Below are 22,128 nucleotides of genomic sequence, written 5' to 3'. Positions count from 1 at the left end.
CACGGCAGCCCAGCTCCAGGTTGAGCTGTTGTTCAGCATCTTAGCTGTAGAGGGCAGTGTCACTGGCCCTCATATTTGGGATCCAAACCAGGGCCCTCTGGCGTCCCAAGCCAGTTCTTAACCATTGCGCCACTCCGCCGGCCCTTAATATCTTTTTAAAAGTCAGATGTCTGTCTCTCACTGTGAGAATTCATCTCCTACTCAATTTTGCTTAACAAATCTATATATGTGATTCTTACTTCTGTATAATAGCTCACTTTTGGTCCTCATTAAGAATATCTGCTGGCTTCTCAACTTTAAATTATATCACAAAGTTCTCTATATCTCAATTTGGGGATGCATCTAGTCCCGTTGCTCACCATTCCCAATCCTACAGTTTTCTTCCTTTGATAGCAAGCAGAGGGTTGGCAGTATCTCTACAAAAAAATGCAGATTAGGAGATCTTAACTTTGAGTTTGTGTACATCAAAAACCTCTAAAGTTATAAGTATGTATGGGCATTTTACAGCTTTCTTAGATGAGGTCTGTTCTCCAAAAAGATTAGAAACACTTCTATAGGCTACCTTAGGAAATTGAAAAATCAGTTTGATTGACTTCAATTCTTTAAAGTTTCAAAAGAGGAGGGTGGGCTGATTAATTGGCAGGATAAAGTAAATTTTACCCCAGCAAAAATTTCCATTGAAGAATACACACACACACAATTGTCTTTTCTTTAGAGTTTCTTACTCTCTGTTCTGTTGCAGTTATTATACCTTACATTTGTTTAGCACTGTAGAGTTTACAAAGCACTCTTCAGTGTATGACCTTATTTGATCTTCCGCAAATCCTTTGTGTAAATATTATTATTACTGCCAGCACGTGTGGTTTAGAAAACTGAAACTTAGAGAGGCTAAGTCACAACTCTGGAAATGATGGCGTTAAGTCTTAAGTCTTGGGCCCAGAGCTTCTCAACTCAGGTCCAGGGCACTAAACTTCATAGCTATGAAAACCACTTGGCTATTAATTAGCATATTAACCTTTTGAGAAGAAAGGATATATGGCATTTGAGAGAGGGCTGGGCTTTCTTTAACTTTAACACAAACTCACTGGTTCTACCCATCAGTCACCCTTGGTACTTGTTCTGTGAAAGGTACCAGAAAACCACTTTATTTTTCCTTGAAGAGTGTAATGGGATGTTAGACATGCAAACACCTTGAGACACATTGGTTATATGGAACACATTCTGTGAGCCAAAGAAGGGAAATTGGTCTAACCTAGCTCAGGCTCTGGCTCATGTGCCCAGGTAGGGGGTTGACTAGGTTAATTCTATTTCAAGAACACTCAAGTAGAGGTAGTTTGAAACCACATATCATGGATCAATTCAATTTAGTGTAGTTGAGCAAACCTTAATGAGGGAAGTTCTGCATGCTACATTTTGTGTTAGATGTTGAGGATACAAAAATGAAGAAGACATAATTCCTCTCTCCAAGGAGCTCACAGCCTGGTGTGGTGTTTGGGAGTAAGATGGGACACCAGTTTAATTTTTTAATTACTGCCAGTTTTTACTAAAATTTATTTAAGTCTAAACTAGGAAGTCTTACTTATTGGTCTGCAAGCCAATTTTGTTTTGGTATTGCTTTCTGTATAACTAGGGGTTGTGGTAAAGCTCAGAATTTAATGGTTAAGGTAATCTGGCATGGAAATCTGAGGTCGAGTGGTTTTATTATAATTATGAATTACAAGTGGAAGATGCTTCTGACTCTCTCCTTCTTCAAACATCAGGAAACATCTGTGAGTTTGGAATGAATTAAGTCCCCAAACTCAGTAAGGGGAGGAAAAATTAGTACCTCTATCTCCCTCACTCAATTTTCTTTTTGGGTAAATTAACATTATACTGGAAGATTCGAAGACATCTATTAAGGACCCAAGAAGGGTCTAGTCAAGATATTTTTGAAAGTTGTCAGTTACCACTTAATTTTGCTGTCTTATTTGTCAAGTCCTGGATTTTGCTAGTCCACTTTTCTTATTTTTTCCTCCTAGCAAAAATACAAACAAGACTATGAAAATAAAATCAAAGGCAAATGGAGTGAGACACCTTGCTTTGAAATTGCAACCGCCAGGATGAATGCTAATAACATCAGCACAGTAAGTAAGAAGGATGGCTGGGTATCCTTAGGTTGAGAGGGGTACCCTTCCTTTATGATTCCTAGCCCCCTGCTGCACATTCAGAAGTCCTGAACATTCAAAAGTCCTGGCACCTCTTCTTGGGGGCAAGGCTTCCATAGAGTTCCCATTGAGAAAGAAATCTCACCATCTTTTCTTCCTTTTGAGAAATATTATTTGGATTAGATTCCTCAATTTTCATAGGAACAATATGGTTTCAAAGTGAGCACAGGTTAAAAGGGCCCTTCTTAATTTATTCTTTACTGGGAACCCAAACAGTACACTTATGATACTGATTAGTTTCTGCCCAGATTTTCCTTTGGAAAATATACGTCTTCTTTTTCTTTTCTCTTAAGTTTTCTGTGACTGGACTTCAAGAGCTCCTTCTTGGAGTCTGTCTTTTATCCTATTATAATTGCTCCAAATTTTTGTTAAGTTGCTAATCGTTTTTGTAATGGCACCACATGCTATCATTGTAATAGAACTTGGGTAACTAAGAGGAGTGCAGCTTTGGATAACTCCTCCACATGACTTCTCTCCTCCTGTGTAAAAGCCTTGCATAGTTTGTTGCCACTGCAGTTCTTCAGTATGTTTAATGTCTTACAGAGGAAATACCAACAAGACTTTGAGAATATGAAAGACCAGATCTACTTCATGCAGACCGAAACACCACAATACAAAGTGAATAAACAAGCTGGGCTGGCAGCTAGCAAGGTACAAGGAAATACATTTATCCTGATGGTCTCAGTGTGGGTGAATTTTTTATAACTCTTGCTTTTGCATATTTTGAAAAAAACAACAACAAAACAATACAGTTCTTAGGAGACAAGAAGTACTTCGCTGTTATCATAGGGCTACCAAATTTTTAAAAAATTTTGCCATGTATGAACATCAACAAATCCCAATTACCACCTTCAATATTTCATAAATGACCTTTGATACCCTAAAGTAGAAAGGCTATAATCTCAGACAGAAAACAGAACAGGGGTCTTGAGACCCCTTAAAAAAAAACAATTTGTAGCCCTACGTGAACATAGACACTCTCATACTCATCACTACCATTATTTTTCTTTTTTTTCTTTTAAGATTTTTTTTTTAAATTGGGGAATTGGGGGATGGGAACAGCACTGGGGAATTGGGGGAAGGGGAACAGACAAGTTGCTGTTCTTTTGTTCTTCAGTCTAGTTGTGGAGGACGTTGCTTCACTGGCCCATGTTGGCACCATCATTGCACTCTTCCCAGGCAAGGCAGAGCAGTCGCCGGCTTCTGGACTGCCGCTCACAGCGGCTGCTGGCCGCTCATGCTGGCTGCTGGCTACACACGGTAGCCCATGGCAACCCACTGCAGCAGGGGCTGCAGCCTATGCCGTCGCCGGCAACTCATGGCAGCCCAGCTCCAGGATGAGCTGTTGTTGAGCATCTTAGCTGTGGAGGGCAGTGTCCCGGCCCTCACATGTGGGATCCGAACCGGGGCCCTCCGGCATCCCAAGCCAGCTCCCAACCAAGGTGCCACTCAGCCGGCCCCCATTATTTTTCTTATATTCCTATTAACTGGTGAAAATCTAGTCACTGACAGGATACGTGAATCCATGGATATGCTTGTATACTCTATAAAGTGACTTTGGTAAATCACTGGACTCCTTGGCATTCTAAAGCAGGTTGGGCACTAGAAAGAGCATAAACTTCAAAGCCAGTCAGACTTGATTCTAACCTGGGCCTTGGCTCTGCTGGAGGAGTGGAGGCAGGAAGATCACATCACTCAGGGGACTATTTCAGTATCCAGGTTCAAGACAGTGATGTTTTGGGCCAGGAAGGTAGCAGGACAAGTGATGAGAAGTATTTTGAAAAGCAGAGCTGACGTGATTTACTGCTGATGGCTTGGATGTGGGATATGAGAGGGGAGTTTTGGTCTAAACAACCAGAAGGGTAGTGTTTCCCTTTATCAAGATAGGGAAGACTGGAAGCAGTGGATAATTTTTTTTTTGGAGGAGTGACATGAGCTTCACAGATGTAAGATTTGAGATGCCTTATTTAGACATCCAAGTGGAAATGTCAAGTGGCAGTTGATTGTATATGAGTCTGAAGTTTCAGGGGAGATATCTGGGAAGGTTGTATAAATTTGGGAGTTATCAGCATATGAATAACATTTAATGTTGTAAGGGTGGAGGCCATCAGGGAGCGAGTGTAGACAGAAAGCTCTAAGGACTGAATTTTGGGAGTGCTTCCAGGTGAAGACATTAACAAGATGAGGTAGGAGCAAAGTCGCTAGAGAGTGCTTTCTTGGGAAGCAAGTGAAAAGAGAAGGAAGTAATCAACTATGTCACATATTTCTGAAATGGATTTATCAATGTATGGCCAGTCTCTGATGAATTGCACAAGAACAATTTGGTTGAGTCTGCTTAGAGAGGGTTCATGAGAGGAATATAAGAATATAAGTATATTCAACTCTTTCCAAGTATTTTCCTGAAAAGGAAAGAAGGAAATGGCATAGTAGCTGCTGGAGAGGTGAATGAAGAGGGGATTTTTTAAAGATAGAAGACAAAAACACCATGTTTATATGCTGAAGGATAGCAATCTAGTGTAGAGGGAAAATGTGATGATGTTGGAGGGGGCAGGAGGGGCCGGAGCAATGTCCTGAAGAGGTGAAAGGGGAGAGGATCCGGTGCTTAGAGGAGGGGACGGCTTTGCCACACGCCCTGACTCATCCATAAACGGGACAAGAGGCTGCATATCTCAGCTGCAGGTAGGGGGCCAGTAAGGTCTGTGGAATTTCCGGCTGCTTCCACTTTTCAATGAAATATGTAATTCTATGAGATGGAGAGGTTATCTGTGTCTTCCATTCCTATACATTATCCCCTGTGAGTCCTCTCTGTGGGCTGTAGGGGGTGGCACATCTGTTTTTCAGTTGTGCATATCCTGCGTTTGGATACCTAGATGATTGTATTTGTTTTCTGAGGTTCTTAAATGTTGGTAGATTATCTAGGATTCTTTGAACTTGCCTATATTCTATAGTTATATTTGCTGAGTAAATGGCTGGCCCTGGGGATGTGTCAGAACCAGGGTCAGTTTCTTGTTTTCCTCCCTTTGGACACACTCCTGACAGAGGCTTTTGAGCCCTCATATAAATCTTCTGCCATAGCTGGAATTAAAGGTGCAAAGTGGGAAGGGCAGAAGGAAAACTTGAAGTTGCCACCATTTGTCCAGCCCCTAGCCCTTCCTTCTTCACCTTCACACACACACACACACACACACACACACACACACACACACAGAGTCACAGATGAGGCATAAAAGGGTAGATTCATGATGCTTCCAGCTTTCTTTCTTTCTTTTTCTTTCTTTCTTTCTTTCTTTCTTTCTTTCTTTCTTTCTTTCTTTCTTTCTTTCTTTCTTTCTTTCTTTCTTTTTTAATTGGGGAAACAGTGTGTTTTCACGGGACCCATCAGCTCCAAGTCAAGTAGTTGTTTTCAATCTGGTTGTGGAGGGCGCAGCTCAGTGGCCCAGGTGGGAATGAAACTGGCAACCTTGCTATAATGAGCACCGTGCTCTAACCAACTGAGCTAACCGGCCGCCCTCAGCTTTCTTTCTTTAAAAACGTGTTGGCAGGTAGGCAGCCGACGGTGAAGAGCTGAATGAGGGCTCTGGAGCAGCATGATGCGCTGTCCTCATTCATGGATCGTCCTCTCTGCCATTATTTATGTATCTATCTATTTCTATCTTTGAGAGCAGGGATTATGTGCTATTCTTTCTTGTATGTGTCCCAGTGCCTGGAATATAATAAATACTCAAAAATATCGTAGTGGATATTTTTGAATGACTAAATGAATGAGAACAAAAAGATACCTTGGAAATTGATACAGTTTCTCTGCTACTGTTATGAGTTACTATGAGTATTTTGTTTATAACATGTCAAACTGCCATTTTTCTAAAGAGAAAATTGATTTGTGGAACTACATTACAATATTCATAATAGCGATGAGAACAAAAATAACCCGGAGAGTTACTTTATCACTTTATATCACACCTACAGATAAAATACACAGAAGACTATGAAAAGAATAAGTCAAAAGCAGATTATAATGTGCTTCCTGCTTCAGAGAACCCACTGCTCAAGCAGCTGATGAAAGCAGGAAATACCCTAAGTGACGTAAGTATAGTCTTGTCAAAAGTGTTGTTTTAACCTTAGTTACAAGAGAGATGAAATCTCTCTCCTTTTATAATGACTAAATGCAAACATAACTTTGCAAGTACTTTAAAATTATGGTGTAGCGGTTCCCTGGAACCATCTATCCACAGGAAGTGCCTCTGAATATGATGTGTGTCAGTTTGAGGAGAGGGGGACTGTGGATTTAGTTCAATGGGCAGAGAAATCCTTATTTGCTTGTGGGCTTCAGATGCCTGTGCGGCCAAAGCTAGTATGCACTGTATGAGATGTGCTGTGATGTTAACAGAGGCAGAAGGAGGCTTTGAAAGGGGAGGAGAGAGAGAGATGCAGCAGTATTAGCTCTCTGGCCTTGAGTTCTTCAGGCCTGCTGCTGGGAGAAGAAGGAAAAGGTCCTGTGTTGTATGACTTTTCTCCCCATGTCTGCCATTTTCTCCTCAGATCTTGGCCCCAGAAACCATCATTTGCAGATAGCAGAACTTGTAAAATGGCTCCCCAAGTCTTCACAGGAATTTCTACTTGTGGAATTATTAAGAGCTTGACTAATCCACTAGATTTAAAATAGATTAGATAAGTGAGAACTAAGCCTGGCATTAAAAGACTAACAGCCCAAGAGCACTTTGACTATACATATATAAAGAGACTGAACATGTGATCAGTTGAGTTTTTCCCTTATGGTTAGGTTGGATTAAGCTTTCCCAATATTTGAGGACTTTATGTGGCTCTCTGTGCGAGCTCATAATCTTTTCTTTGTCCCTTGGATTAAGCTAGCACTGGAGAAATGAGTACATGTGACAGAAGTGGGGTGAGTGAAGTGGCAGGTGAGAGAATGTAAATGGATTTGTCTAAATAGCTCTGCAGAGAAATCAATGCACAGCACGTCTCCTGCTTCCTAAATGAAGGCCATCTTTATCAAGCATAAAAGCCCAGGTTTAGATCCACTTGGCTGATAAAGACAGGAATGTAAAAATATTAAAAATAAAATGTAAACCATTTACAATTTCAAAACCCAACATGAAAAAGTGACAATGATCTGCTTTCTCAGTTGTTCACTGAAAATCCAATAATTGTTTATTGTTATTGTTAGAGCTAAAGGTAAATTCTAGCAGAGGAGAGGAGTTAGTAGATGCATGATTTGAGTTCTTGTGTGTTCTTATTTTTAAGGTACAATAAAGAATTTTTCTTTGGTAGAAGGAGGAAGAGAGAATATGTATTTCTTAATGTTTACTAAAATTTTTCATGAAGGTTTGTTTAAAAATAAAAATAAAAATTCAGTGCTACTCAGAATATTCCTGTTTGTTGGGACCCCATCAGTGAGGGAAGAGTATGTGAGTTGGGAGATGGAGAAGGCAGCATTTCAGAGACAGACGTGAATCTCTTCAACTAAGGACTTGGTCTGAGGAAACAAATTGATTTCTTAATTTTTTGAAGATTGTTACACACTTTGGCTTTACAATAATTGCTAATAGAAAAGGTTTATCATTCATGACACCCACATAGCTGATTGTCAGTTTTTAAGACAGTTGATAGGTGGTATCTTTTTTCTTCTTCTTTTGTTTAGTGTTGGAAAATACAAGTGTTATAATCAGTGTGGGAGTGACAGCAATTAACTTTCACTGATTTTTTTTACAGAAATTGTACAAGGAGAACTATGAGAAGACAAAGGCAAAGAGCATAAATTACTGCGAGACTCCCAAATTTCAGCTTGACTCGGTTCTGCACAAATTCAGCAGTGATGTAAGCCATCCTATGACCACTCCCTCCTGTTCAAGAAAAGACGCCTTGTTTCACAAACAAATAAATGAAATATGTTTTGTCTTTCAGAAAAACTACAAAGATTCCTATTTAAAGAATATTTTGGGACATTATGTAGGCAGCTTTGAGGATCCACATTATACACACTGCATGAAAGTCACAGCTCAAAACAGTGACGTAAGTTCTAAGACAAATACCACATTTTTAGGGTATAAGTGCAATGGTTCTTGCATCCTTATGTCTGATTATCTTTCCTCACAGAAAAACTACAAAGCAGAATATGAAGAGGACAGAGGCAAAGGCTTTTTCCCCCATACCATAACTCAAGAATATGAAACCATCAAGAAACTGAATCAGTGTAAAGATGTAAGTCTGTAGTATGACCTGTAGACGTTACTGCCCTCCACAGCATCTAGTGACCAAGATATGTTTAATATTTTGACACTTTTACACATACATGCAAGCAAGAAAAAAAAAGATTGTAACAAAGAATATTTATTTTATAGTAGATATATTATTTTTTTCTATTATCATCCATACATTTCAAGATCTAATTCTAGTTCATTTTCCCAAAGAAGAGTTAACATCTGAAAATATGGGAAAGTTTCTTGTACAGATAAAGTTTCTTATACAGATAGGAACATCTCTCAAAGACACTGCAATCTAATTAAAAAAAAACACAATGTGTTTTATTAACTACAGGTATCTTTTCTTTGGGGGGATGGGGTTCTGCTCACTTGTCCTATAGGCCAACGTGGATTTGACAAGTGATATTGCTAAACCTGATTCCTTTTCTTCCCCACAGCACACCTATAAAGTCCAACCAGATAAGACAAAATTCACTCAAGTAACTGACTCGCCTGTTCTGGTGCAAGCCCAAGTTAATTCCAAACAACTGAGTGACGTAAGTTCCTCTAAATATCCAGGAAATCCAATTATGAGGGATAATGTAGCATAACTCTATACAGAAAATCTAGTAATTTGTCACATTTACAAAAAAGGCTATGTAAGTTTTAGCAAGTTTAACTAGTATTTATATATGTAATCAACTAAAATACTTTCCTATTTAGATGGCTTGCATCTTCTTGGGTAAATAATAATTATAGTAAATAGTTTTATAAGGGAAGGTAATGTAGCATAATGCACTGTGAAGAACATGAGTTCTCAGTTCAGATAAAACTGGATTCAAATTCCAGCACTGTCTGGGCAAATAATTTAACCTTTCTACATCTCATATTTCCCTTTCAAAATTTACGGTTGTTTTGAAGATTAAGTGAAAGGAGATATGTGCATAGCACACACCTTGGCCCAGAATAGGTATTCAACATATGAGATTTCTTTCTCTCAAAAAAGTTTTTGGCAAATGGAATGTTCGAGATGTTTACCATATGAGTTTTAAGTATGAATTTCCAAACTTGGGTTGAACTAAAAAATTAAACAAAGTAACCTCAGGAGATTTATGGCTAGAAATGAAGGCTTTAATTAGAGTATCAACATGTATGTGAGAGGACATAACCATTTTTGCTAGACAAGATTCTCCAGTGAGAAATGACAATGAAAAGGAGGAAAGGGCTGTCACTCTCAATCCATAGGGTTCTGATATGGGTGATATGGGTGAAGGGGACCGTCTATGAAAGAGGTACTTCCTTCCATTAGGGTCCCACAGTGGTAACAGATGTGACAACAGCAGTCACGTGTTGAGCACACAAGTTGTTAATAAAACAGCATGGCGCACCCTAGCCCTGGATTTCTCTTTTAATCTTGACAACTTTGTCAGTTGTTATTTAACAAAACGTATTTTACAGTTTATCTTATGAAACCTACAACTTAAGTTTCTTTTTGTATTTTAGAACAATTCTTCTTTAGAACTAACTAGTTCTCTCTCTCTCTCTCTCTCTCTCTCTCTCTCTCTCTCTCTCTCTCTCTCAGCTAAATTACAAAGCGAAACATGAAAGTGAAAAGTTTAAGTGTCACATACCTCCAGATACTCCTGCCTTAATCCAGCACAAAGTCAATGCTTATAACCTCAGTGATGTAAGTTCCTTACGCGCACTATGCCATGTGATTCACTGACCACAGGGACTTTTATTTTTTAGTTATTTCATTGAATAAATATTTCAATGTTAAAGATTGGAAGAACAGTTAACGTTTGTGTCATGTTCCTAAGCCTCTGCCAATGTAACTTTGAATTCACCTTATAAAATATGTGTAGCGATCTTGTAAGTAGATTCATGCAATTAGGCAATCTTAATATATTTTAACCAACCTTCAAAATGCCACCATTCATGTGTGTTTAATTGTGAATCTTTTTAAAAATTCTTACTAAAATTATTGGGGTGACATTGGTTAGTAAAATTACATAGATTTCAAGTATACACTTTTATAATATTATCATCTATAATACTGCATTGTGTGTTCACCTCCCAGAGTCAGTTCTCCTTCCATTGCCGTGTATTTGACACCCTTTTCTGCCACATCTGCCCACCCTCTTTACCCTCTGGTAACCACTAAAGTCTCATCTGTGTCTATGAGTGTTTGTTTGTTTGTTTGTCTTGTTCATTTGTTGCTTTTAGTTTTATATCCCACATATGAGTGAAGTCATGTGGTTCTCAGCTTTTTCTGACTTATTTTGCTTACTTAGAGTGACAATCTCAAGATCCATTCATATTGTCGCCAAATTGTAAATCTTAATGTTAGGTCTTTTAGTCATATATTCATTTATACTATACTATAATTAATTTTCTTTCAGGATTGGATTTTTTAAGATTCGACTTAATTTTATGTATTCCCCAAGCCTATAACATTCCCTATGTCACATAAAATGATACTTATTTCTACATGTATGAGTACTTGCACTAATGAAGATATAGGGTATTCAAAAGGCATAAGGCCAGTTATCCATTGCTAGCTTTCATTTCCAAACATAATTTTATAGAAAAGTCAAATTACCCTTGGGAGTTTCAATTTCTTCAACAATTCTAGAAATAAGTATAAATTATCCAGCATCAATGAGTATTGTAATGATTCATGAAATAACCTTTGCAGAGGACTTTGAGATCAAATGAAAGTGATGTCTTCATAGCATAAGAGTAAGCTATAAGATATTTGTGTCATTCTATATAAAATATTAAGTATTAGGAATCAAATATTATATGATAAGTAGAAGTAACTTAATTTGATGAAATATTCTAATGGAGGGTAGAGAAGCTTAATCTTGGAGAACTAGAAGCTTCAGCTTAAAGGGAATTATTTAAATATGCATGATTTCATTTACAAGAAAAAGGGTCTATTTATTTTATATTAAGACAAGGGATTAGGTTATCTTTTAGTCTTTAAAGTGTAATAATAGGCATATCATTTTTGCCGATTTCCTTTGCTGAAATTTCCCTATCCAGAACATTTATAAGTACGACTGGGAGAAGAGCAAAGCTAAGAAGTTTGACATTAAAGTGGATGCCATTCCNGGCTGCTGGCTACACACGGTAGCCCATGGCAACCCACTGCAGCAGGGGCTGCAGCCTATGCCGTCGCCGGCAACTCATGGCAGCCCAGCTCCAGGATGAGCTGTTGTTGAGCATCTTAGCTGTGGAGGGCAGTGTCCCGGCCCTCACATGTGGGATCCGAACCGGGGCCCTCCGGCATCCCAAGCCAGCTCCCAACCAAGGTGCCACTCAGCCGGCCCCCATTATTTTTCTTATATTCCTATTAACTGGTGAAAATCTAGTCACTGACAGGATACGTGAATCCATGGATATGCTTGTATACTCTATAAAGTGACTTTGGTAAATCACTGGACTCCTTGGCATTCTAAAGCAGGTTGGGCACTAGAAAGAGCATAAACTTCAAAGCCAGTCAGACTTGATTCTAACCTGGGCCTTGGCTCTGCTGGAGGAGTGGAGGCAGGAAGATCACATCACTCAGGGGACTATTTCAGTATCCAGGTTCAAGACAGTGATGTTTTGGGCCAGGAAGGTAGCAGGACAAGTGATGAGAAGTATTTTGAAAAGCAGAGCTGACGTGATTTACTGCTGATGGCTTGGATGTGGGATATGAGAGGGGAGTTTTGGTCTAAACAACCAGAAGGGTAGTGTTTCCCTTTATCAAGATAGGGAAGACTGGAAGCAGTGGATAATTTTTTTTTTGGAGGAGTGACATGAGCTTCACAGATGTAAGATTTGAGATGCCTTATTTAGACATCCAAGTGGAAATGTCAAGTGGCAGTTGATTGTATATGAGTCTGAAGTTTCAGGGGAGATATCTGGGAAGGTTGTATAAATTTGGGAGTTATCAGCATATGAATAACATTTAATGTTGTAAGGGTGGAGGCCATCAGGGAGCGAGTGTAGACAGAAAGCTCTAAGGACTGAATTTTGGGAGTGCTTCCAGGTGAAGACATTAACAAGATGAGGTAGGAGCAAAGTCGCTAGAGAGTGCTTTCTTGGGAAGCAAGTGAAAAGAGAAGGAAGTAATCAACTATGTCACATATTTCTGAAATGGATTTATCAATGTATGGCCAGTCTCTGATGAATTGCACAAGAACAATTTGGTTGAGTCTGCTTAGAGAGGGTTCATGAGAGGAATATAAGAATATAAGTATATTCAACTCTTTCCAAGTATTTTCCTGAAAAGGAAAGAAGGAAATGGCATAGTAGCTGCTGGAGAGGTGAATGAAGAGGGGATTTTTTAAAGATAGAAGACAAAAACACCATGTTTATATGCTGAAGGATAGCAATCTAGTGTAGAGGGAAAATGTGATGATGTTGGAGGGGGCAGGAGGGGCCGGAGCAATGTCCTGAAGAGGTGAAAGGGGAGAGGATCCGGTGCTTAGAGGAGGGGACGGCTTTGCCACACGCCCTGACTCATCCATAAACGGGACAAGAGGCTGCATATCTCAGCTGCAGGTAGGGGGCCAGTAAGGTCTGTGGAATTTCCGGCTGCTTCCACTTTTCAATGAAATATGTAATTCTATGAGATGGAGAGGTTATCTGTGTCTTCCATTCCTATACATTATCCCCTGTGAGTCCTCTCTGTGGGCTGTAGGGGGTGGCACATCTGTTTTTCAGTTGTGCATATCCTGCGTTTGGATACCTAGATGATTGTATTTGTTTTCTGAGGTTCTTAAATGTTGGTAGATTATCTAGGATTCTTTGAACTTGCCTATATTCTATAGTTATATTTGCTGAGTAAATGGCTGGCCCTGGGGATGTGTCAGAACCAGGGTCAGTTTCTTGTTTTCCTCCCTTTGGACACACTCCTGACAGAGGCTTTTGAGCCCTCATATAAATCTTCTGCCATAGCTGGAATTAAAGGTGCAAAGTGGGAAGGGCAGAAGGAAAACTTGAAGTTGCCACCATTTGTCCAGCCCCTAGCCCTTCCTTCTTCACCTTCACACACACACACACACACACACACACACACACACACACACAGAGTCACAGATGAGGCATAAAAGGGTAGATTCATGATGCTTCCAGCTTTCTTTCTTTCTTTTTCTTTCTTTCTTTCTTTCTTTCTTTCTTTCTTTCTTTCTTTCTTTCTTTCTTTCTTTCTTTCTTTCTTTCTTTTTTAATTGGGGAAACAGTGTGTTTTCACGGGACCCATCAGCTCCAAGTCAAGTAGTTGTTTTCAATCTGGTTGTGGAGGGCGCAGCTCAGTGGCCCAGGTGGGAATGAAACTGGCAACCTTGCTATAATGAGCACCGTGCTCTAACCAACTGAGCTAACCGGCCGCCCTCAGCTTTCTTTCTTTAAAAACGTGTTGGCAGGTAGGCAGCCGACGGTGAAGAGCTGAATGAGGGCTCTGGAGCAGCATGATGCGCTGTCCTCATTCATGGATCGTCCTCTCTGCCATTATTTATGTATCTATCTATTTCTATCTTTGAGAGCAGGGATTATGTGCTATTCTTTCTTGTATGTGTCCCAGTGCCTGGAATATAATAAATACTCAAAAATATCGTAGTGGATATTTTTGAATGACTAAATGAATGAGAACAAAAAGATACCTTGGAAATTGATACAGTTTCTCTGCTACTGTTATGAGTTACTATGAGTATTTTGTTTATAACATGTCAAACTGCCATTTTTCTAAAGAGAAAATTGATTTGTGGAACTACATTACAATATTCATAATAGCGATGAGAACAAAAATAACCCGGAGAGTTACTTTATCACTTTATATCACACCTACAGATAAAATACACAGAAGACTATGAAAAGAATAAGTCAAAAGCAGATTATAATGTGCTTCCTGCTTCAGAGAACCCACTGCTCAAGCAGCTGATGAAAGCAGGAAATACCCTAAGTGACGTAAGTATAGTCTTGTCAAAAGTGTTGTTTTAACCTTAGTTACAAGAGAGATGAAATCTCTCTCCTTTTATAATGACTAAATGCAAACATAACTTTGCAAGTACTTTAAAATTATGGTGTAGCGGTTCCCTGGAACCATCTATCCACAGGAAGTGCCTCTGAATATGATGTGTGTCAGTTTGAGGAGAGGGGGACTGTGGATTTAGTTCAATGGGCAGAGAAATCCTTATTTGCTTGTGGGCTTCAGATGCCTGTGCGGCCAAAGCTAGTATGCACTGTATGAGATGTGCTGTGATGTTAACAGAGGCAGAAGGAGGCTTTGAAAGGGGAGGAGAGAGAGAGATGCAGCAGTATTAGCTCTCTGGCCTTGAGTTCTTCAGGCCTGCTGCTGGGAGAAGAAGGAAAAGGTCCTGTGTTGTATGACTTTTCTCCCCATGTCTGCCATTTTCTCCTCAGATCTTGGCCCCAGAAACCATCATTTGCAGATAGCAGAACTTGTAAAATGGCTCCCCAAGTCTTCACAGGAATTTCTACTTGTGGAATTATTAAGAGCTTGACTAATCCACTAGATTTAAAATAGATTAGATAAGTGAGAACTAAGCCTGGCATTAAAAGACTAACAGCCCAAGAGCACTTTGACTATACATATATAAAGAGACTGAACATGTGATCAGTTGAGTTTTTCCCTTATGGTTAGGTTGGATTAAGCTTTCCCAATATTTGAGGACTTTATGTGGCTCTCTGTGCGAGCTCATAATCTTTTCTTTGTCCCTTGGATTAAGCTAGCACTGGAGAAATGAGTACATGTGACAGAAGTGGGGTGAGTGAAGTGGCAGGTGAGAGAATGTAAATGGATTTGTCTAAATAGCTCTGCAGAGAAATCAATGCACAGCACGTCTCCTGCTTCCTAAATGAAGGCCATCTTTATCAAGCATAAAAGCCCAGGTTTAGATCCACTTGGCTGATAAAGACAGGAATGTAAAAATATTAAAAATAAAATGTAAACCATTTACAATTTCAAAACCCAACATGAAAAAGTGACAATGATCTGCTTTCTCAGTTGTTCACTGAAAATCCAATAATTGTTTATTGTTATTGTTAGAGCTAAAGGTAAATTCTAGCAGAGGAGAGGAGTTAGTAGATGCATGATTTGAGTTCTTGTGTGTTCTTATTTTTAAGGTACAATAAAGAATTTTTCTTTGGTAGAAGGAGGAAGAGAGAATATGTATTTCTTAATGTTTACTAAAATTTTTCATGAAGGTTTGTTTAAAAATAAAAATAAAAATTCAGTGCTACTCAGAATATTCCTGTTTGTTGGGACCCCATCAGTGAGGGAAGAGTATGTGAGTTGGGAGATGGAGAAGGCAGCATTTCAGAGACAGACGTGAATCTCTTCAACTAAGGACTTGGTCTGAGGAAACAAATTGATTTCTTAATTTTTTGAAGATTGTTACACACTTTGGCTTTACAATAATTGCTAATAGAAAAGGTTTATCATTCATGACACCCACATAGCTGATTGTCAGTTTTTAAGACAGTTGATAGGTGGTATCTTTTTTCTTCTTCTTTTGTTTAGTGTTGGAAAATACAAGTGTTATAATCAGTGTGGGAGTGACAGCAATTAACTTTCACTGATTTTTTTTACAGAAATTGTACAAGGAGAACTATGAGAAGACAAAGGCAAAGAGCATAAATTACTGCGAGACTCCCAAATTTCAGCTTGACTCGGTTCTGCACAAATTCAGCAGTGATGTAAGCCATCCTATGACCACTCCCTCCTGTTCAAGAAAAGACGCCTTGTTTCACAAACAAATAAATGAAATATGTTTTGTCTTTCAGAAAAACTACAAAGATTCCTATTTAAAGAATATTTTGGGACATTATGTAGGCAGCTTTGAGGATCCACATTATACACACTGCATGAAAGTCACAGCTCAAAACAGTGACGTAAGTTCTAAGACAAATACCACATTTTTAGGGTATAAGTGCAATGGTTCTTGCATCCTTATGTCTGATTATCTTTCCTCACAGAAAAACTACAAAGCAGAATATGAAGAGGACAGAGGCAAAGGCTTTTTCCCCCATACCATAACTCAAGAATATGAAACCATCAAGAAACTGAATCAGTGTAAAGATGTAAGTCTGTAGTATGACCTGTAGACGTTACTGCCCTCCACAGCATCTAGTGACCAAGATATGTTTAATATTTTGACACTTTTACACATACATGCAAGCAAGAAAAAAAAAGATTGTAACAAAGAATATTTATTTTATAGTAGATATATTATTTTTTTCTATTATCATCCATACATTTCAAGATCTAATTCTAGTTCATTTTCCCAAAGAAGAGTTAACATCTGAAAATATGGGAAAGTTTCTTGTACAGATAAAGTTTCTTATACAGATAGGAACATCTCTCAAAGACACTGCAATCTAATTAAAAAAAAACACAATGTGTTTTATTAACTACAGGTATCTTTTCTTTGGGGGGATGGGGTTCTGCTCACTTGTCCTATAGGCCAACGTGGATTTGACAAGTGATATTGCTAAACCTGATTCCTTTTCTTCCCCACAGCACACCTATAAAGTCCAACCAGATAAGACAAAATTCACTCAAGTAACTGACTCGCCTGTTCTGGTGCAAGCCCAAGTTAATTCCAAACAACTGAGTGACGTAAGTTCCTCTAAATATCCAGGAAATCCAATTATGAGGGATAATGTAGCATAACTCTATACAGAAAATCTAGTAATTTGTCACATTTACAAAAAAGGCTATGTAAGTTTTAGCAAGTTTAACTAGTATTTATATATGTAATCAACTAAAATACTTTCCTATTTAGATGGCTTGCATCTTCTTGGGTAAATAATAATTATAGTAAATAGTTTTATAAGGGAAGGTAATGTAGCATAATGCACTGTGAAGAACATGAGTTCTCAGTTCAGATAAAACTGGATTCAAATTCCAGCACTGTCTGGGCAAATAATTTAACCTTTCTACATCTCATATTTCCCTTTCAAAATTTACGGTTGTTTTGAAGATTAAGTGAAAGGAGATATGTGCATAGCACACACCTTGGCCCAGAATAGGTATTCAACATATGAGATTTCTTTCTCTCAAAAAAGTTTTTGGCAAATGGAATGTTCGAGATGTTTACCATATGAGTTTTAAGTATGAATTTCCAAACTTGGGTTGAACTAAAAAATTAAACAAAGTAACCTCAGGAGATTTATGGCTAGAAATGAAGGCTTTAATTAGAGTATCAACATGTATGTGAGAGGACATAACCATTTTTGCTAGACAAGATTCTCCAGTGAGAAATGACAATGAAAAGGAGGAAAGGGCTGTCACTCTCAATCCATAGGGTTCTGATATGGGTGATATGGGTGAAGGGGACCGTCTATGAAAGAGGTACTTCCTTCCATTAGGGTCCCACAGTGGTAACAGATGTGACAACAGCAGTCACGTGTTGAGCACACAAGTTGTTAATAAAACAGCATGGCGCACCCTAGCCCTGGATTTCTCTTTTAATCTTGACAACTTTGTCAGTTGTTATTTAACAAAACGTATTTTACAGTTTATCTTATGAAACCTACAACTTAAGTTTCTTTTTGTATTTTAGAACAATTCTTCTTTAGAACTAACTAGTTCTCTCTCTCTCTCTCTCTCTCTCTCTCTCTCTCTCTCTCTCTCTCTCTCAGCTAAATTACAAAGCGAAACATGAAAGTGAAAAGTTTAAGTGTCACATACCTCCAGATACTCCTGCCTTAATCCAGCACAAAGTCAATGCTTATAACCTCAGTGATGTAAGTTCCTTACGCGCACTATGCCATGTGATTCACTGACCACAGGGACTTTTATTTTTTAGTTATTTCATTGAATAAATATTTCAATGTTAAAGATTGGAAGAACAGTTAACGTTTGTGTCATGTTCCTAAGCCTCTGCCAATGTAACTTTGAATTCACCTTATAAAATATGTGTAGCGATCTTGTAAGTAGATTCATGCAATTAGGCAATCTTAATATATTTTAACCAACCTTCAAAATGCCACCATTCATGTGTGTTTAATTGTGAATCTTTTTAAAAATTCTTACTAAAATTATTGGGGTGACATTGGTTAGTAAAATTACATAGATTTCAAGTATACACTTTTATAATATTATCATCTATAATACTGCATTGTGTGTTCACCTCCCAGAGTCAGTTCTCCTTCCATTGCCGTGTATTTGACACCCTTTTCTGCCACATCTGCCCACCCTCTTTACCCTCTGGTAACCACTAAAGTCTCATCTGTGTCTATGAGTGTTTGTTTGTTTGTTTGTCTTGTTCATTTGTTGCTTTTAGTTTTATATCCCACATATGAGTGAAGTCATGTGGTTCTCAGCTTTTTCTGACTTATTTTGCTTACTTAGAGTGACAATCTCAAGATCCATTCATATTGTCGCCAAATTGTAAATCTTAATGTTAGGTCTTTTAGTCATATATTCATTTATACTATACTATAATTAATTTTCTTTCAGGATTGGATTTTTTAAGATTCGACTTAATTTTATGTATTCCCCAAGCCTATAACATTCCCTATGTCACATAAAATGATACTTATTTCTACATGTATGAGTACTTGCACTAATGAAGATATAGGGTATTCAAAAGGCATAAGGCCAGTTATCCATTGCTAGCTTTCATTTCCAAACATAATTTTATAGAAAAGTCAAATTACCCTTGGGAGTTTCAATTTCTTCAACAATTCTAGAAATAAGTATAAATTATCCAGCATCAATGAGTATTGTAATGATTCATGAAATAACCTTTGCAGAGGACTTTGAGATCAAATGAAAGTGATGTCTTCATAGCATAAGAGTAAGCTATAAGATATTTGTGTCATTCTATATAAAATATTAAGTATTAGGAATCAAATATTATATGATAAGTAGAAGTAACTTAATTTGATGAAATATTCTAATGGAGGGTAGAGAAGCTTAATCTTGGAGAACTAGAAGCTTCAGCTTAAAGGGAATTATTTAAATATGCATGATTTCATTTACAAGAAAAAGGGTCTATTTATTTTATATTAAGACAAGGGATTAGGTTATCTTTTAGTCTTTAAAGTGTAATAATAGGCATATCATTTTTGCCGATTTCCTTTGCTGAAATTTCCCTATCCAGAACATTTATAAGTACGACTGGGAGAAGAGCAAAGCTAAGAAGTTTGACATTAAAGTGGATGCCATTCCCCTGCTGGCAGCCAAAGCCAACAGCAAGAATGCTAGTGATGTGAGTATGGCCTGGGGACCCGGGCAGGGGGGCTCAGTGATGTTCCCTGATGAGCAGGACCTGGCATGTGTGATGTCTTTGTAGGTGATGTACAAGAAAGACTATGAAAAAAACAAAGGGAAAATGATTGGAGCCCTCAGCGTTAATGATGACCCTAAGATGCTACACTCTATGAAGGCAGCCAAAATGCAGAGTGATGTGAGTGGTTTTGTACATCTGTCTTGTTTTCAGATGTGGTCGCACTTGGTGTTTAATGTAACCTTGGATGGGGTGTTAATGCCTAAATGAAGTCTCAAATTCAGGACGGCAAATCAAATGTGGGAGCCCAGCGATGAAGGATGATTAATGTCCTCATTTTTGTGATATTTCTGCCCTTTGAGACCCCAATGAATGTTGTAAAGATTCCCTTAATTTCCTTAATGCCTTCTGTTCTATTAAGGGGGAAATTATACTAGCAATATAATTTTCTTTATTGCTTTTCTTGGAAATGGGCTCGATATCTCAGTACGTATAAATGTGTATTCATCCCATGCCACAACCTGACTTAAGATACTTTGAAAAAATACGTAAAGAGAAATAAAAGGCAAAAAGTGAGAAAATCAGACTAAAGACAAAGTAGCAAAAATTAGGTGATGCATTACTTTAAACGCAAAGTATTTTATTTTAAGAATTTTCTAAAATACTGATCTCATTTTAAAGACATTTAAAATACTTGTTAAAAATAAAACTAAAAAAAATTGCTTTTCTAATTCATACCAAAAAGATAAATACCCCCTATTTATTTAGAAATATTTCTATCTTCATTGAGTATGCTTTTTAATTTCCATATGGGAGCATTAAAAGAAAATGTGATGAAATATATGATACATCCAATAAAACAGAAAAACCTATTTTTTTTTCATGTATTAATGCTATAAAATAAAATATTAGGTCTTAATGATAACCAATTTCCAGAAGTGTTACAAAATGTGTTTTCATCAAGAACTGAACTGAATACTTTTCTAAGACTGTGCCTAAGTATCTAAGGTTCACCTTATACATTTTACCTCATTTTGCACCAATGCTTAAAAAAATTCATTTTCCTTTACACAGTCAAGTGGAAAGAATTATTTTAAGACAGAAAGTTGCTTAGACAGCAGCATTCGTGTGCTCTGATTTATTCTGGCTGAAAAGTATTAGGATAAGTGATGCAAACATATTTATGGTGATCAGCAGGCTCAATTATATAAAAGTACCATCTACATCCTGCTTTTTTGCTTTTGTGGGAAATAAATGCTGAAAAAATACAAAATTGGCCCTTTCTGTTAAAGTATAGTAATGATATGAGTGGCTTTTATCCCATGAGATATATTTTTTATTTTCTTTGTTCGACTTTCTTTTACCTTTGACAGAGATTGTACAAGGAAAACTATGAGAAATCAAAGGCAAGAAGTGTGAATTACTGCGAGACCCCGAAATATCAGCTTGATACTCTGCTGAAGAAATTCAGTGAGGTTCGAAAGCCTTTGGTTACTTCTGGGCTGTGAGGAGCTTTCCTCCTGTTTGCCATATAACTGTCATTTTGAGTGGCATATGTTTTCCTTTTCAGACTAGATATAAAGATGCATATGTACAGAATGTTTTGGGACATTATATTGGCAGCTTTGAGGACCCCTATGAAGTACACTGCATGAAAGTTTCAGCTCAAAACAGTGACGTAAGTTTCAAGACCATTGCTCAGGCCTCACGGTGATGCTGTTTGGGAACAATAACCATCACCATCAATTTTTGTTCTTTTTCATTATAGAAAAATTACAAAGCAGAATATGAAGAAGATAAGGGGAAGTGCTATTTCCCTCAGACAATAACGCAAGAGTATGAAGCAATCAAGAAGCTAGACCAGTGTAAAGATGTAAGTCGGCTGCTCTGAATTCTTGAAATTGGGTTTGGGATTCTTGTGCCATCTAGTGGTAAATGTATCAGGAGTTTAATGCTAGTGTCTAAAGGTTAGCCCATGTTAATTAAATTTTAAATTTTGGCTTTTGGGTAGAATTGGGGGACACAAAAATTACTATGGAGAAGACTATTAGTTACAAGATAATTTCAGGTTTTATAAACCTTTGTTTCCACTAGTTTATACATACATGGTTTCAGGGAAAAGGGAGGACATAGAGATTTGTGAGGGATAGGTGTTCATTCATCTGACAAATTTACATGAGGGGCTAGCTTGTACCAATCACTTTCCTTGGTGATGGGAGAGAATAGGGGACAAGGTGGGCTGCCTCATGGAGCATGCAATTGTAAGGGAGAGACAGACAATAAACGAAGAGCACAGAAGCAAGAAAGATGCTAGGCCATGATAAGACAGCTAATGTAGAATGATGCTACAGAATTACAATAGGATGATGTGGGAGAGAGAGACTGGGTGGGCACTGTAGATTGGGTGGTTAAGGAAGGTCCAGGGAAGGAATATACAGCCATGCCGACATCAAGGTAACAGCAGTCTGAAGAGTA

General features: G+C 38.0%; 1 protein-coding gene across 1 annotated transcript in view; it reads left to right on the top strand.

Annotated features, from left to right (window-relative positions):
• Positions 1–22,128, top strand: part of NEB (nebulin) — a 214,711-nt gene that overhangs the window by 19,966 nt on the left and 172,617 nt on the right. Inside the window, exons 11-23 of the mRNA XM_019646509.1 lie at positions 2,019–2,123; positions 2,748–2,855; positions 6,171–6,287; positions 7,935–8,039; positions 8,127–8,234; positions 8,319–8,423; positions 8,863–8,961; positions 9,987–10,091; positions 19,528–19,635; positions 19,720–19,833; positions 21,027–21,128; positions 21,224–21,331; positions 21,422–21,526. Of these exons, the coding sequence (XP_019502054.1) occupies positions 2,019–2,123; positions 2,748–2,855; positions 6,171–6,287; positions 7,935–8,039; positions 8,127–8,234; positions 8,319–8,423; positions 8,863–8,961; positions 9,987–10,091; positions 19,528–19,635; positions 19,720–19,833; positions 21,027–21,128; positions 21,224–21,331; positions 21,422–21,526 (1,389 nt within the window). The remainder of the gene's footprint in view (positions 1–2,018; positions 2,124–2,747; positions 2,856–6,170; positions 6,288–7,934; positions 8,040–8,126; positions 8,235–8,318; positions 8,424–8,862; positions 8,962–9,986; positions 10,092–19,527; positions 19,636–19,719; positions 19,834–21,026; positions 21,129–21,223; positions 21,332–21,421; positions 21,527–22,128) is intronic.

Source organism: Hipposideros armiger, unplaced genomic scaffold (genome assembly GCF_001890085.2).
Source record: "Hipposideros armiger isolate ML-2016 unplaced genomic scaffold, ASM189008v1 scaffold_104, whole genome shotgun sequence".
Classification (NCBI taxonomy): domain Eukaryota; kingdom Metazoa; phylum Chordata; class Mammalia; order Chiroptera; family Hipposideridae; genus Hipposideros; species Hipposideros armiger.
Note: the sequence above shows the minus strand (reverse complement) of the source record. Positions and strands in the feature narration are given on the sequence as shown.